Source organism: Aethalodelphis obliquidens, unplaced genomic scaffold, assembly GCF_003676395.1.
Source record: "Aethalodelphis obliquidens isolate GAN/ISIS:26980383/991018 unplaced genomic scaffold, ASM367639v1 scaffold3, whole genome shotgun sequence".
In the NCBI taxonomy this organism is placed as follows: domain Eukaryota; kingdom Metazoa; phylum Chordata; class Mammalia; order Artiodactyla; family Delphinidae; genus Aethalodelphis; species Aethalodelphis obliquidens.
In genome coordinates, this window is record NW_020837947.1 from 19,013,068 (window position 1) to 19,027,941 (window position 14,874).

At 34.8% G+C, this 14,874-nt stretch overlaps 1 protein-coding gene across 7 annotated transcripts in view; it reads left to right on the forward strand.

Annotated features, from left to right (window-relative positions):
• The window catches only part of SHPRH (SNF2 histone linker PHD RING helicase), an 87,177-nt gene that overhangs the window by 25,505 nt on the left and 46,798 nt on the right, over positions 1 to 14,874 (forward strand). For 6 of the 7 annotated variants that reach the window (XR_003428217.1, XM_027084166.1, XM_027084184.1 and 3 more), the window contains 6 exons: positions 1,793 to 1,956; positions 2,077 to 2,333; positions 3,493 to 3,614; positions 8,061 to 8,149; positions 10,417 to 10,509; positions 14,483 to 14,590. Coding sequence is in view for 6 of the 7 variants with exons in the window: in XM_027084166.1 (XP_026939967.1) it covers positions 1,793 to 1,956; positions 2,077 to 2,333; positions 3,493 to 3,614; positions 8,061 to 8,149; positions 10,417 to 10,509; positions 14,483 to 14,590 (833 nt within the window). In the remaining variant the exon portion in view is untranslated. The remainder of the gene's footprint in view (positions 1 to 1,792; positions 1,957 to 2,076; positions 2,334 to 3,492; positions 3,615 to 8,060; positions 8,150 to 10,416; positions 10,510 to 14,482; positions 14,591 to 14,874) is intronic. The other variant, XM_027084174.1, reaches the window with a different exon arrangement.

Below are 14,874 nucleotides of genomic sequence, written 5' to 3' on the forward strand. Positions count from 1 at the left end.
ATCCTTACTTAAGTGATTATATATGTATTTATATTTGACTCCTAATAGTTTCAAACACTTAACCTTTTTAAATGGAATCAAGCGATATTTGTTTGCATATATGAGGATAGGTATATGGTGAGTAGTCCCATTGTCCTAATTTGAGCAGTTACTGTGCGTGCTTGAACAGTGTAGACATAGGTCTGAATTGAACTCAAAGTTCCAAATGGTGAGTAGAAAACAGGAAGAACCTGACAAGAAAGAAAGAGGGAAAGAGCCAGAGAGAGAGGAAAAAGGAATTAATTTCACTTGGCTGTGTCTATAAAAATAAGGACCTCCCGCTCACACAGTATAACTCATGCTTCTACATTAATCTCATTCATATAACTTATTTTTTCCATAGAACATAGACTGCATTTTTAAAACTTTTGTTCAAGTTGCAAATATTTAAAACTAAAGATTTAAGTAAATGTTGTTTTACATAATAAATTTCCTGAAAAGCTGTCATTAAAATGCAGTTAATTATAAAATATAAATATTTTTGGAGTCCTGTGGCAAATATTCATCCTCAAAATTTATCATTCTGAAAATTCAAATTTTCATATATTGTTTGTTTCTAGCAGAATAACTTATCATTCTGCTAAAATAAAAATATCAACGTCCATCCATTACAATGATGTGAAAAACAATTTTTTTTGATGATTATTTTTAGGGGGAAAGAGTTTTTTAGGAAGATTTTAGGTATATATTAAAATACCTGTGTAATTTTAGTAAGTTACATTGCGAAACATATTTATAGAATAATATCAGTCTAATTAAAAGGCCAAATTTAGTGGTCTGCTGTTACATTGGAAACTGCCCAATTATGATATTTAGGTGTTTATAAGATATCACTCAGCTCAAAAGTTAGCTGAGAAGGTATAGAAAAAAGAAAATGACTATCAAAGTTACTTTTTTTCTGATTTTAATATTGAAAAGTATAAGCAATAATTCCTCAGTTCCCTGGGTAGTTAGTTTATTTTGGTTGAATAAGATGTTGGCAGGTGTTTTGAGCACTTGTCACCATTCAACAAATTTTTTATTAATTTTTTTAACACCTTTATTGAGGTATAAATGACATATAATGAAACTGTAAATATTTAAAATGTAAAATTTATAAATTTTTGACATATGTATTTACCTGTGAGTTTATTTCCGCAGTCAACATAATCACCCCCAAAAGTTTTCTCATGCCCAAGTTACCTTAAAAAATAGCCTTTCCCAAATTTCTAGAAATTTAGTTTATCTCTCATCTTTGCTTCCATGATTCGCTGATATCTTTAACACTATGACTCTTGTAATATATCTGTTCTTTTTGTAGTTGTTGCAGTGGGAATGTTAGCCTGACGTGACTTACTATGTTGTATTTGGAAGTAGAAGTCTCATTTGTTTTCTTTTTGTGTTAGACCAGGGTTTCTTCACCTTAGCCCCATTGACGTTTAGGGACAGATAGTTCATTTTTGGGGGGAGCTGTTCTGGGCATTTTGGATATTGAGCTTTTACCCTCTAGATGCTGGTAGCATTCTTGCAATTGTGACACCCACAAATGTCTCCAGACACGGCCAAATGTCTCCAGTGGGCAAAATCGCACCCCTCCACCTCCACCTCAGTTGAGATCCACTATGCTAGACTGATAGAGATAAATCAGATTTGATGATTTATTAATTAACAATGTTCACTTTTGCACCATGGTGAAGTCAAAAAATTGTAAGTCGAACCATTGTAAGTTGGGCACCGTCTGTATTCTCAATGTGCTTTTTTTCTTTCTTTTCAGATCTTTTTGGGTTAGTGGTCTTTCTTGGTATTGAACCTTACTGTGTCAAACACTGGTGGGTTCGACTTCTCTATCGCCCTTACTGCAAGAAGAATCCTCAGCTCCTCTACAGCTTTATTGCCAAGATACTGTGGAGGTCTGCAAAGAAAGATGTGATTGACCAAGTCAGTAGGATAAGTTTTTATTGATTAAGGGTATTAGGAAAAAAAAAAAAAGAAGAAAAGCAGAATTTTGGTAGAAAGTTAAATTTCCAGGTGAAATCTTCTTTTTTCTCCTCTGTATAGATCCAGATACCCCCTCAGACAGAAGAAATCCACTGGCTCCACTTTTCTCCAGTGGAAAGACATTTCTATCACCGTCAACATGAAGTGTGCTGCCAGGATGCAGTAGTAAAACTCAGGAAGATTTCTGACTGGGCTTTGAAGCTCAGCAGCCTGGACAGAAGGACTGTCACCTCCATCCTATATCCATTGCTGAGGCTCAGGCAGGCCTGCTGCCACCCACAGGCTGTTCGTGGGGAGTTCTTGCCACTCCAGAAAAGGTTTTATTACCAATTTTCTTATACTCCAATTGATAATACAGTAGTAATAGACAATATTTAAGCAATTAGCTTCCTAGCCCACAGTTTCGTTCAGGGTATTATAACTGAGTTGTCAGCTATTTTTAGCAGTGTGGTGACTTTTCTTTGATATGGAACCCCCTTTGTGAAAGAGAATCACATCAAAATTATTTTCATTGTTTTGAACATTTCTTTAAAATTAGAACTGTTGTAGCGTTTTGTTGTTTTTTTGGGGGTGGGGTTGTTTTCTGCTGCACCCCAGATATGAAAGGCTTTTGTTCTTTTTGCATTATATTTTTTGGTTCCTACATCGGGGAATTAGATGAATTAGATTACCATTAAATATTTTCTTTATAGTCGTGTTAGCTATATTCTTTGATTATTCCTTTCTAATACATTAAGGTTATTTATGCCCACAATACTCTATTGTCCCAGAAACTTTTTTGTTCATCAGACTGTGACTTAAGAACTGGCCTTTTTTTTTAGCACTTGATATTAAAAAGATACCCTTTCAGGTGCTGTAAGAAACATAAAGAGGAATTTGACTTTTGTCCTTGCCTTTAAGCAGTTTATGGACAAATAAAGGAGCTGACAAAGATTATAGATCTCTATTATGCAAGGCAAACATGATGTATTTCACAAGAGGTATATATGAATTGCTGTGGACAATTAGAGTATGACAGTAATTTCTATATAAAGTAGTTAATGTTAGACAGCCTTCTGGTGGAAATGGCATTTGAGCTGATCCTTGGAGAGTATTCATTTTCTTTACAGATTAAAAAAAGTCAGGCTCTTAGAGGTTAATTAAGTTTAGTGCTAGGATACAGATTCAGTGTTACATTCTCACACCCATACTGTTCCAAGTGTATCATGTGTACTTTGTACTTTAGGAAGATTTTCCTAGTTCTGGTCTTCATTGACTGAAATGAGAGAAAGTTAAAGAATGATGGGATCAGAAGAATGCTTGCTAGAATAGTAAGAGGTAATCAAGCTAAAAGTGATAACGGTGAAAATGGGGGTAAACAGAAAGATACTGAAGATCACAAAGACTCTGTAAGAGTCTGGTGCTCTTGACCTTATGTAATATAATACTCTAACTTAGGATTCTTTCTAGTCCTGAACAATCTCCCTTTTCTTTTAGCACCATGACAATGGAGGAACTGCTGACATCTCTGCAGAAGAAATGTGGAACTGAATGTGAAGAAGCACATCGGCAGCTAGTTTGTGCCCTCAATGGCTTAGCAGGCATCCACATCATTAAAGGTAGAAGGTGATTGCTTTGTTGTCTCTGATTCTTCTAAACACTTAATGAGGAAGATTAGTTATAGTAGAAATCAAAGTTTCCCAAGAAAGACACTTTCACACGGTACTATTCGGAATTTAAATAGGTTCAGCTTAATGAAGAGCAGTTACACAGAACACTTCAAAAACCTTCAAAGTTTACATATGCTTTCACCAAACATTTCCACTTTTAGAAGTTTTTTTAGGGAAATTATAATGTGAACAAAGATTTGGCAATAAATTATGGATTTTAGTCTATAGTAGTGAACAACTGAAACAACCAAAATGCCTAGAAGTAGAAGAATGGTTAAAATTTGACACATTCAAGTGAATATTGATTTACAAAGTAATACTGTTTATAAATTCATTCTCCCAACAAATATTAGAATGTCTGCTGTGTGCTGGGTATGATCTAGGTACTAAAAATAATACAGTAAGATAAAGTAGTCTCTGATCTTGTGGGCCTTAAATTCTTAATAGAGGAAGACAAACAGTTAATCAGATTGAATAGGAAAAAAATAAAATTATCTTTATTTGCTGCAATGTGATTGTCTATGTAGGAAAACTACTAGAGCAAATAAATGAGTTTCACAAGGTTGCATAAGACAAGATGAATATATAAAAATGTATTATATTCCTATATACTGGGAATGAACAATAAGAAATTATAACAATGCCATTCATAGTAGTATCAAAAAAATATGAAATACTTTGACATCAAGTTGGAAAAAATATGTACAGGACCCATACAAAAATCACAGAAACATTGAAAAGTACAAATATTGCTAACAGAAATTAAAGAATACCTAGTTATACCGTGTTCATGGATCAGAAGACTTAATATTATTAAGATGCTGATTCATCTCAAATTGATATACAGAGTCAATGCAATCACAATTTTCCCAAACAAAAATTTTAGCAGGCTGTTTATGGAAGTTGACAAGCTGATTCTAAAATTCACCTAGAATAGTCAAAACAAGTTTGGAAAAGAACAAAATAGTTGGAAGATTTACCTGAATCAACACTTATTTTAAAGCTATAATAATCAAGACAATATAATACTGGCATGAAGATAGGCAAGTAGACGAATGGAACAAAATAGAGTCCAGAACTAGTCCCACTTATTTATGATCAGTTGATTTTTCAACAAAGACGCAAAGGCATTTCAGTGGAGAAAGCTTCGTGTTTTCAGTAAATGGTACTGGAACAGTTAGTTATCCATATTCCAAAAGTTCAATTTGGGCTTCCCCGGTGGCGCAGTGGTTGAGAGTCCGCCTGCCGATGCAGGGGACACGGGTTCATGCCCCAGTCCGGGAAGATCCCACATGCCGCAGAGCGGCTGGGCCCGTGAGCCATGGCCGCTGAGCCTGCACGTCCGGAGCCTGTGCCCCACAACGGGAGAGGCCGCAACAGTGAGAGGCCCGCGTACTGCCAAAAAAAAAAAAAAAAAAAAAATTCTGAAATGGAGTAATAATGTTACTTGCAGATGGTCACAATAATAAAAATAAATTTCAGATTTCCCATCTTAATTCTAAAACTGCATTCCTCATTTTATTTTATGTTGTTATGACTCAGAAGCTTAAGACAGTAAATGAATTTCTTCACTTGGCCTTTTTTCTAGTCTCCTTATCAGATTTGTTGTCTCTTTTTCCCTGTGGTAAAGTTACGCATAATATGGGAATTGGGGGAAAAGGTTATTCATCTGATCATTTCCAAACACTGTAACAGCAGGATCAGCATGTAGTTGGCTCTTAAGTGGCAAAATACCGTGCTATGGTGTAACAGGAGGTGCATCACTGCTCTTTTCAGGTAGTTTCCACTGTATTCCTTTCCACTGTATTTATTTATCTATGGATGGAAACTATTGCTAATTGTTCAGAGAAATTCCTATTAGAAAGTCCATTAATAAATGGTATGTCTATTCATTTAAATGTAATTATGAACTTAATTGTGGAGGATTAACTACTTTTAGTTTCCATGGTTTAACTCATAGTAGTATGTTAAACAATACACATTTTTAAAGGTAACATTACATATTTAACTTACATAATTTAAACTATTCTAATATTAGAGATCAGATAGTAAAGATCTGACTTGTAAAAGAAATCTAAACTTAATATCAGACTCTAAAAGGATTTGTTTATATTGTATACAAACATATATATATTATATACAATGTATATTCTATGTTCCTCACTGATTATGGTATTAAAAACATGGTATCATTTCAATTTTGTACAATGTATACATGAAATACACACACACACACACACACACACACATATATGGTATAGAAGTGTTTTAGGTTCAGTTTTCTGAGAAAGAAAACTTTTTTCCTGATCATCACATACATTTTTCATTTCTACAGGTGTTTTTTTGGAGAAAATTAGTTTGGCAATATAGAACCAGTACAATTTGTTTACCTGGAAATGTTAGTGCCATCAAGTGGCAAAGAACCGGTATTTCCATATTTGGCTTAAACTTGTATAGCTTATTGAATATGCATATTTTTATGTCTTCCCCAGAAAACGTCCTTTTTTTTTTTTTACTAAGCATTGAAAACATTATAATGACTAGTTCAGTTTCAACTGTTATTATTATAGTCTAGTAATTGTACCTTCTTTAAAAGGTATAATAATTATGAGGGGAAAATCATTAAATGAATTGTTCTCTATAAATGATAGTATAAATATTAATAGAATCCATATGTCTTTTGAAAAGCTTTAGAAAAGTCTTCAAAACTAAAGAGAGTTCATTGTGTGGAGATAATTATGTTACTCCTACATTGTAATGCAATTTTATTATTGCAAAAATAATCTTCTCCTTTATTAAAGTGAATAGAAATTGGATGACTGTAAAGTACTGTGAAAACGTGCTTTAGAAAGCTTAGATAACTGGTAGAATTAGGTATAAAGCAGTGGTATAAAAGCAAATGTTTTGCACAACAATATGAACGAATATACTTAATGCTACTGAACTGCACTCTTCTAAAAATGGTTGAAATTGTAAGTTTTATTTTATGTGTATTTTACCACAATAAAATTTACATATATAAAATCAACTTTTAACAAAGAGAGAGAGAGAACCAACAACAAAATTTACAAAGGTGTATATATGGAAAACTCATTATGGCCATGAACAAATTTATAAAGTTATATATATGGAAAACTCATTATGGCCATGAACAAAGTTCTAAATCCATGATATTAATGAAACTAGTTTAAAGTTAAAAAAAAATAAAATGCAAGTGTATGTGATGATCAGGAAAAAGCCTTTTTTCCTCAGCAAACTAAAACCAGAACATCTCTTTACCTTTTTTTCCCCTTGTATTCCATGATTTTGCCACTGTTAGATTTTTATTTTAATTGTATGTATCAATTAACAATTTTGAGTTTTTCCCCAGGCAGCAAATAACATAGGTTCCATTACTCAAAGCCATTAAAAATGTTTCATCTCTTCTTCAGTGAAGTCTCATCAAACTTTTTCTGAAAGAACCAGGTAATAAATACTTTAGGTTTTGTGAACCGTAAGATCTGTGGCAACTATTCAGCCCTGCTATTGTAATGCAGAAGTAGCCACAGACAGTACATAAATAAGTCAGCATGGCTGACTTCCAATAAACCTTTATTCGTGGACCCTGAAATTTAATATCATGTAATTTTCACATGTCACAAGTTATTATTATTAATTTTTTCAGCTATTAAAAATGTAAAAGAAAATTCTTAGCTTGTAGACCCTACAAAAATGCAGTCAGAGAAGACCCATGGGCCGTAGTTTGCCAACCTGTGCTTTGATACTTTTTTAATTACTTTATTTGAATAAGGTGCTAACTATGTATAATAAAAAACAGCATAAATCTCAGACTAATAGTGATAGAAATAGAAAGAATTCCTAAGCTTTTGAAATGTAGTTATTGACTGTAAATCATTCTGGCCAAATACCAATAAGAACGATTCCTATCAAGAAGAGTGCATTATTTTTCTGAGAATTATGTGTAGGTTGGCCATAGTATTTTGAATATTTGTCTATAAATACATGTAAGTACCCCAAATTTGTCCTTAATTTCAAACATCCTAATGACTACTGATTGGTAGTCAGTAACTTTAACAAGAAGAAAACTGTTTGTTTAAATTAAAAGTTAATTCAGAGTTTGTTTTTCAGTATAATTATAAAACATTGTGTTTGATTGGTGTTCTAGTCTGTGAAATTAACCAACAACAATGAAAAAAAAGGTGCTGTTACTAGTTTTTTTTTACTGGGGCAGTCATATTAATACCACATTAAATTCCTTTTCTTAAAAATTAAATTAGTGAATTGTAATCATTGCTATATTTTTACAGTAGGTGTTTTTAGATTATAGATAACTAGATGACATTGGGAACTAAATACATGATTTTCTTATGCTTTAAATATATTTTGATTATTCAGGTGAGTATGCCTTGGCAGCAGAACTGTACAGAGAAGTGCTGCGTTCATCTGAGGAACACAAGGGAAAGCTCAAAACTGATTCACTGCAAGTAAGTAAAAAGTTTCAAAATATTTGTTTTTTATAAAATAATTTTTCTGAATATTTAAGAGGACAAAGTAACAAATGGACTAAGTCATAATCACTGGGGATGAAGCTTGGAAATCATGTTCTTTTAATAAGCACCCAAGGTGATTTGTATATACACGAAAGTTTTAAAGTCACTATTCTGTCTGCTCAGGTCAGTATTGGCCACAAGGCTGACTAGATAAGCCTAAGCTACATTAGAAAAGCAGCTCAAAATATTTGTATTTCAAAGAATGGGGTCAGTTTTATCACTTCACATATTAACATCAACATATTTATTCACATGGTATTCACCAAAAAGAAGAGAAATTGAGTTAAACTCAAAAATGAAACTAAGTGATAATAAAAACTATCCAATGATCTTCTAATTTAATTTTTGGAGGTCTTTTAAGGAGACTTGGATATTTGAATTATAACACTTACTTAAGTGTGAAATATCTTCCTCTTTCTGGTTCAATCCAGTGGATCATATAGACAAGGCTCTCTAGCTAAATGGTAAATAAGGATACTTTTTTGAATCTTGGTAAGTTTAGGCTTGAGTCCCAGGTGAGGCTTCTTTTTTACCATTCAGAATCTAAACCTTGGGACCTACATGTTCACCTGTGCGTGAGCAGGTATTAGGAGGAGTGTATGGGGGGAGAGGGAAGAAGAGAGAAAATTAAATACCAGTCTACTTATATTTTGCCTGGGTAAGGATTACAGAAGGTCATGGACCTTTTAGCAAATGTATTTACCACATGCGAGAAGGAGGAAGTACAAAGATATCTTGCTCCTGAATAAAGGAAACAAAAGTAGGACAGGTAGGTCCAGTATGCCTGAGTTCAAGAGTGAAGAGTAAGCTGTCAGTCAGCCTGGTTCTTGCTTTTGAGTCACAGTAACCCCAGCTGCTGATAAAGCATGGTCCATCAAATGTCTTGCTCTATCAAGTCAGATTAGCCACCCTGCTCTGTTGGGCATGTGTAAGGCATGTGTAAGGGAATGGAGAGAGACAAGTATTCCTCCCATTTCAGTCCACCACCTTGTGCAGAAAGCAGCAGAAGTCCTCTTCCACAAGTGCACACAGAGAAGTGGAGCCGAGTTTCTACCATTTTTTCTTTCATGGTATTTATACTTTTGTTTTTGCTATTAAATCTGATAGTGTTGGGCTTCCCTGGTGGCGCAGTGGTTGAGAGTCCGCCTGCCGATGCATGGGACACGGGTTCGTGCCCGGTCTGGGAGGATCCCACATGCCGCGGAGCGGCTGGGCCCATGAGCCATGGCCGCTGAGCCTGCGTGTCCGGAGCCTGTGCTCCGCAACAGGAGAGGCCACAACAGAGCCCGCGTACCGCAAAAAAAAAAAAAAGAAATCTGATAGTGTTACTGATTATGTTATCTATGAAAGCATGATTAAAAGACCTAAGACATTTGAGGTAGTTCTTCAAAGATTAACTCTACAAAGATCTGTACCACGGCCAAACAGAGTAAACCCTTATAGTCTCAAATCACTGACACCAAATCAGACCTTACCAGAAAGTCTCCTTTCCCATCATCCTTTAGCCTTTAGTTGTCTTCTCAAATAAAGACTCAAATTAGATAGAAACTACATTCACTTTATTTTTTCTCATAGCCCTTTACTCCAGAGGGAGCGTCAAACCAGTCGCAGACTCAATACCACAGTGAGATGCCTGGCTTATATTTAATACAGAAATTTAAGATGGAGTTTTCTCCTTTATTCTACACCATCTTCACCTCTAGCTCCTCCGCTTTTCAGCCCTTAAGTTCAACAGATCCAGGTCACAGCCCTGTTTTCTAAAGTATTTCATTATCTTTGTTTTTATCATAATATAATTGCTAGGCTCATCCAGACTCATTTCCCAGGAGAAGAGGAATCTAGTCTGTGCAGTCAACCTTTCTACTTTACTGGACTTACTTGGCATACTCATATTTCCCCATATGGACAAGTGCATGTATAAGAGAAGAAATATACCTATATTACATACTCTGTTAAATACATAGACATGTTTCATGAAACTGTATCTTTTTAATTTGAAATTTATGTCATTATGAGTTAAGATAATTACTATAAAACTGACTCGGAGAAAGTTGGTATTCAAATTGTTTTAAAGGAAAAGAATTCAGTGATTAAATCTTAAATGTGGTGTTAGTGTTCTGTATGCCTTAATAATAGTAGGTTCTCCCCTTAGAGTTCACTGCATTGGCTGTCATAATTATTGCCTTTTGTGTGTTTTACAGAGACTTCATGCTACCCATAACCTGATGGAATTGTTGATAGCCAAGCACCCAGGGATACCTCCTACCCTGAGAGATGGCAGACTTGAGGAAGAGGTAATTATTATTTTTTCATTCTGTCTATAAAAGAATTTTTTTTCAGACTTCATGCTCCATCTAATTGATATTTCTTAAAATAGTTTCAAGAGTCAGTTAAGTATTTCAGTTAAATGGACGAAAGTGAAGAATTTTTCTTTTTCCTAATGGTAACTTATAAGAATAAAATTTTTCAGTACTTCTGTTACTTGCAAATAACATGATTCTTCTTGTCTTGAAAAGTTGAAAGAGGAACAATTTTTAAATCCTTTTTGTATTAGTCTTTTATGGTTTCTATAACAAAATGCCACAGACTGGCTTAAACAACAGGAATTTTATTTCTCACACTCATGAACTGGAAGAATTAATATTGTTAAAATGTCCACGCTACCCAAAACAATATACAGGTTCAATGTAATCCCTATTAAAATTCCAATGGTATTTTTCACAGAAATAGAATAAATAATCCAAAGATTTGTATGGAACTAGAAAACATCCTGAATAGCCAAAGCAATCTTAAGATTAAGAACAAAGATGCAGGCATTATGCACCCTGATTTCAAACTATATTGTGAAGCTATAGTAATTAAAACAGTATGGTGTTGACATAAAAGCATACACATAGATCAATGGGACAGAATAGAGAGAGCCCAGAAATAAAGCCACCCATATATGGTCAGTTAATTTACAAAAAAGAAACCAAGATTAGACAATGGGGAAAGGACAGTCTCTCTTTTTTTAATTGAAGTATAGTTGCTTTATTATATTAGTTTCAGGTATACAGCATAGTGATTCAGTATTTTTGCAGGTTATACTCCATTATAAGTTATTATATGATTATTATTATTTTATTATTATTATATGATAATAGCTATACAATATATCCTTGCTGCTTATCTATTTTATACATAGTAGTTTGTATCTTTTAATTCCATACACTTAATTTGTCCCTCCCCGCTTCCCTTTCCCCTTTGGTAACAACTATTTTGTTTTCTACATCTGTGAGTCTGTTTCTGTTTTATACATACATTTATTTGTTTTATTTTTTAGATTCCACATATAAGTGATATGATATTTGTCTTTCTCTTTCTGACCTGTTCACTAAGCATAATATTCTGGGTCCATCCATGTTGCTGCAAATGGCAGAATTTCATTTTTTGCTTATGGCTGAATAATATTCCATTGTAAATATTATACAACTTCTTTATCCATTCATCTGTTGATGGGCACTTGGGTTGTTTCCATATCTTGGCTATTGTAAATAGTGCTGCTATGAACATTGGGGTTCATGTATCTTTTTGAACTAGTGTTTTCCTTTTTTTTCCAGCTATATAACCAGGACTGGAATTGCTGGGTCATATGGTAGTTTATATTTAGTTTTTTGAGGAACCTCCATACTGTTTTCCTTAGTAGCTGCACCAATTTACATTCCCAACAACAGTATGCAAGGGTTCCCTTTTCTCCACATTATCCCCAACACTTATTATTTGTAAACTTTTTGATGATAGCCATTCTGACGTGTGTGAGGTGATACCTCATTATTGTTATGATTTGCATTTCTCAAATAATTAGCAGTGTTGAACATCTTTTCATGAACATCAACAGTATGCAAGGGTTCCCTTTTCTCCACATTATCCCCAACACTTCTTATTTATAAACTTTTTGATGATAGCCATTCTGACATGTGTGAGGTGATATCTCATTATTGTTATGATTTGCAGTCCTCAAATAATTAGCAGTGTTGAACATCTTTTCATGTGCCTTTTCACAGCCATCTCTATGTCTTCTTTGGGAAAATGTCTTTTCAGGTATTCTGCCCATTTTTTGATTCAGTTGTTTGTTTTTCTGATATTTAGTTGTATGTGCTATTTATATATTTTAGATACTAACCCCTTATCAGGGGTTTAGATATTAACCCCTTATTAGGTGATTAGAAAATAGGCAGACAGGGACTTCCCTGGTGGTCCAGTGGGTAAGACTCCGCACTCCCAATGCAGGGGGCCTGGGTTCGATCCCTGGTCAGGAAACTAGATCCCGCATGAATGCTGCAACTAAGAAGTCCACGTGCCGCAACTAAGATGTCTGCACGCTGCAACTAAGAAGCCTGCGTGCCGCAACTAAGACTAAAAAGGCCACATACCACAACTAAAGATCCCACGTGCTGCAGTGAAGATCCCGTATGCTGCAGTGAAGATCCTGCATGCTGCAACTAAGACCCAGCACAGTCGAAATAAATAAATACATTTTTAAAAAAGAAAAAAAAATAGGCAGAGGATCTGAATAGACATTTTTCCAAAGAAGACGCACAGATGGCCAACAGGCACATGAAAAAATGCTCAACATCATTAATCATTAGGGAAACACAAATCAAAACCACAATGAGATATTACTTCATACCTGTTAGAGTGGCTATTATCAAAAAGACAAGATATAAAAAGTGTTGGTGACGATGAGAGAAAAGGGAACCCTTGTGCACTGTTGATGGGAATATAAATTGCTGCAGCCACTATGGAAAATAGTATGGAGGTTCCTCAAAAATTTTTAAATAGGACTATAATATGACCCAGCAATTCCACTACTGGGTGTTTATCCAAAGAAAACAAACAAACAAAAAAACTAACTTGAAAAGATATATGCACCTTTATGTTCATTGAAGCATTATTTACAATAGCCAATATATGAAAACAACCTAAGTGTCCATTGATAAAGAAGATGTTGTATACATATATGATGGAATATTGTCTAGCCATAAAAAGGAATGAAATACTGCCATTTGCAACAACATGGATGTACCTTGAGGGTATTATATGCTAAGCAAAATAAGTCAGACAAAGGCAAATACTGTATGATTTCTCTTATATGAGGAATCCCAAAAAAAAGAAAGAAAGAAAAAGAAAAAAAAACATACTCATAGATACAGAGAACAGACTGGTGGTTGAAAGAGGTAGGGCTTGGGTGTGGGAGAAATGGGTAAACTACTGGGTTTTTTAATTTAAATAAATTGAATAAAATTTATTTTAATTAAAAAAAATGTATTTCTCACAGTTCTGGAGGCTGGCAGTCTAAGATCAAGGTGTCAGCAGTGTTGGTTTCTCCTGAGGACTCTCTCCTTGGCTTGTAGATGGCTGCCTTCTCACTGTGTCCTCATGTGGCCTTTTCTCTGTGTACCTGCATCCCTGGTGTGTCTCTCTTTCCTTTTAAGGACACCAGTCATATAGGATTAGGGCTCCACCCTTATCTCATTTATCTACATTTACTCATTTAATTACTTTCTTAAAGGCCGTATCTCCAAATATAGTCACGTTGGGGGTTAGGACTTCATAGATTTTGAGAAACACAATTCAGTCCTAAAACCCAAAGTATTATTTCTAAACTGAAGTAATTCCAAGAAATGGTAATAACTGAATCAGACAAGAAATTCTAAAATGTATTGTTTTGCCTTATAGTTTGAAATATTACTGTTCTTTCCCCTCCCATTTTTTAAAATTAAAAAATTAGAAACTTGGGGAGCAAATCCTTGGAATTTCTTAAATTATGTGACTGACAGGTAAATGTAAGTCAAGGTGGCTTACAGGTAAAATCTCTTCAATATACATCTTATGAATTTCTAGCATGGCTTTTTTTTTTTTTTTTTTTTTTTGCGGTACACGGGCCTCTCACTGTTGTGGTGTCTCCCGTTGCGGAGCACAGGCTCTGGACGCTCAGGCTCAGCAGCCATGGCTCACGGGCCCAGCCGCTCCGCGGCATGTGGGATCTTCCCAGACCGGGGCACGAACCCGTGTCCCCTGCATCAGCAGGCAGACTCTCAAACACTGCGCCACCAGGGAAGCCCTCTAGCATGGCTTTTATGTTCTCTACAGTATACTTGTAGAGTTTAATGCTTAAATTGAGTTAAATAGATTAAATAAATAAAGTACACTGTTCTGGAAACATCATACTAAATTATTTTCTTGACCTGAAGTGAAAGTTTATACTTGTTTCCTGTTTCAACACAGGCCAAACAGCTGCGAGAGCATTATATGAGCAAGTGTAATACAGAGGTTGCTGAAGCACAACAAGCTTTGCTGCCGGTGCAGCAGACCGTACGTGACCTCCAGAGAAAGGTATGGCCACCAATGTGACTTTCCTTATGTTTTTCTCCACATAACATTTTGGTTTTTGTTCTGCTCTGGGGAGAAACTTGAACTTTCTTATTCATCTTGGAATTTTTAGCACCTAGTACAGTACCTGAGCCACAATAAAAACTTATTTGCTGTTAGCAGTGTTTATTGATTGGATGAACAGACACATAGATAAATCACCTATTTTGAGGTTATTCTCTTTCATTTCTTTTAAGGTATAATGGGGTTTCCTCTTACCTTCGGTATAGAACAAGTTGTCTTTTGAA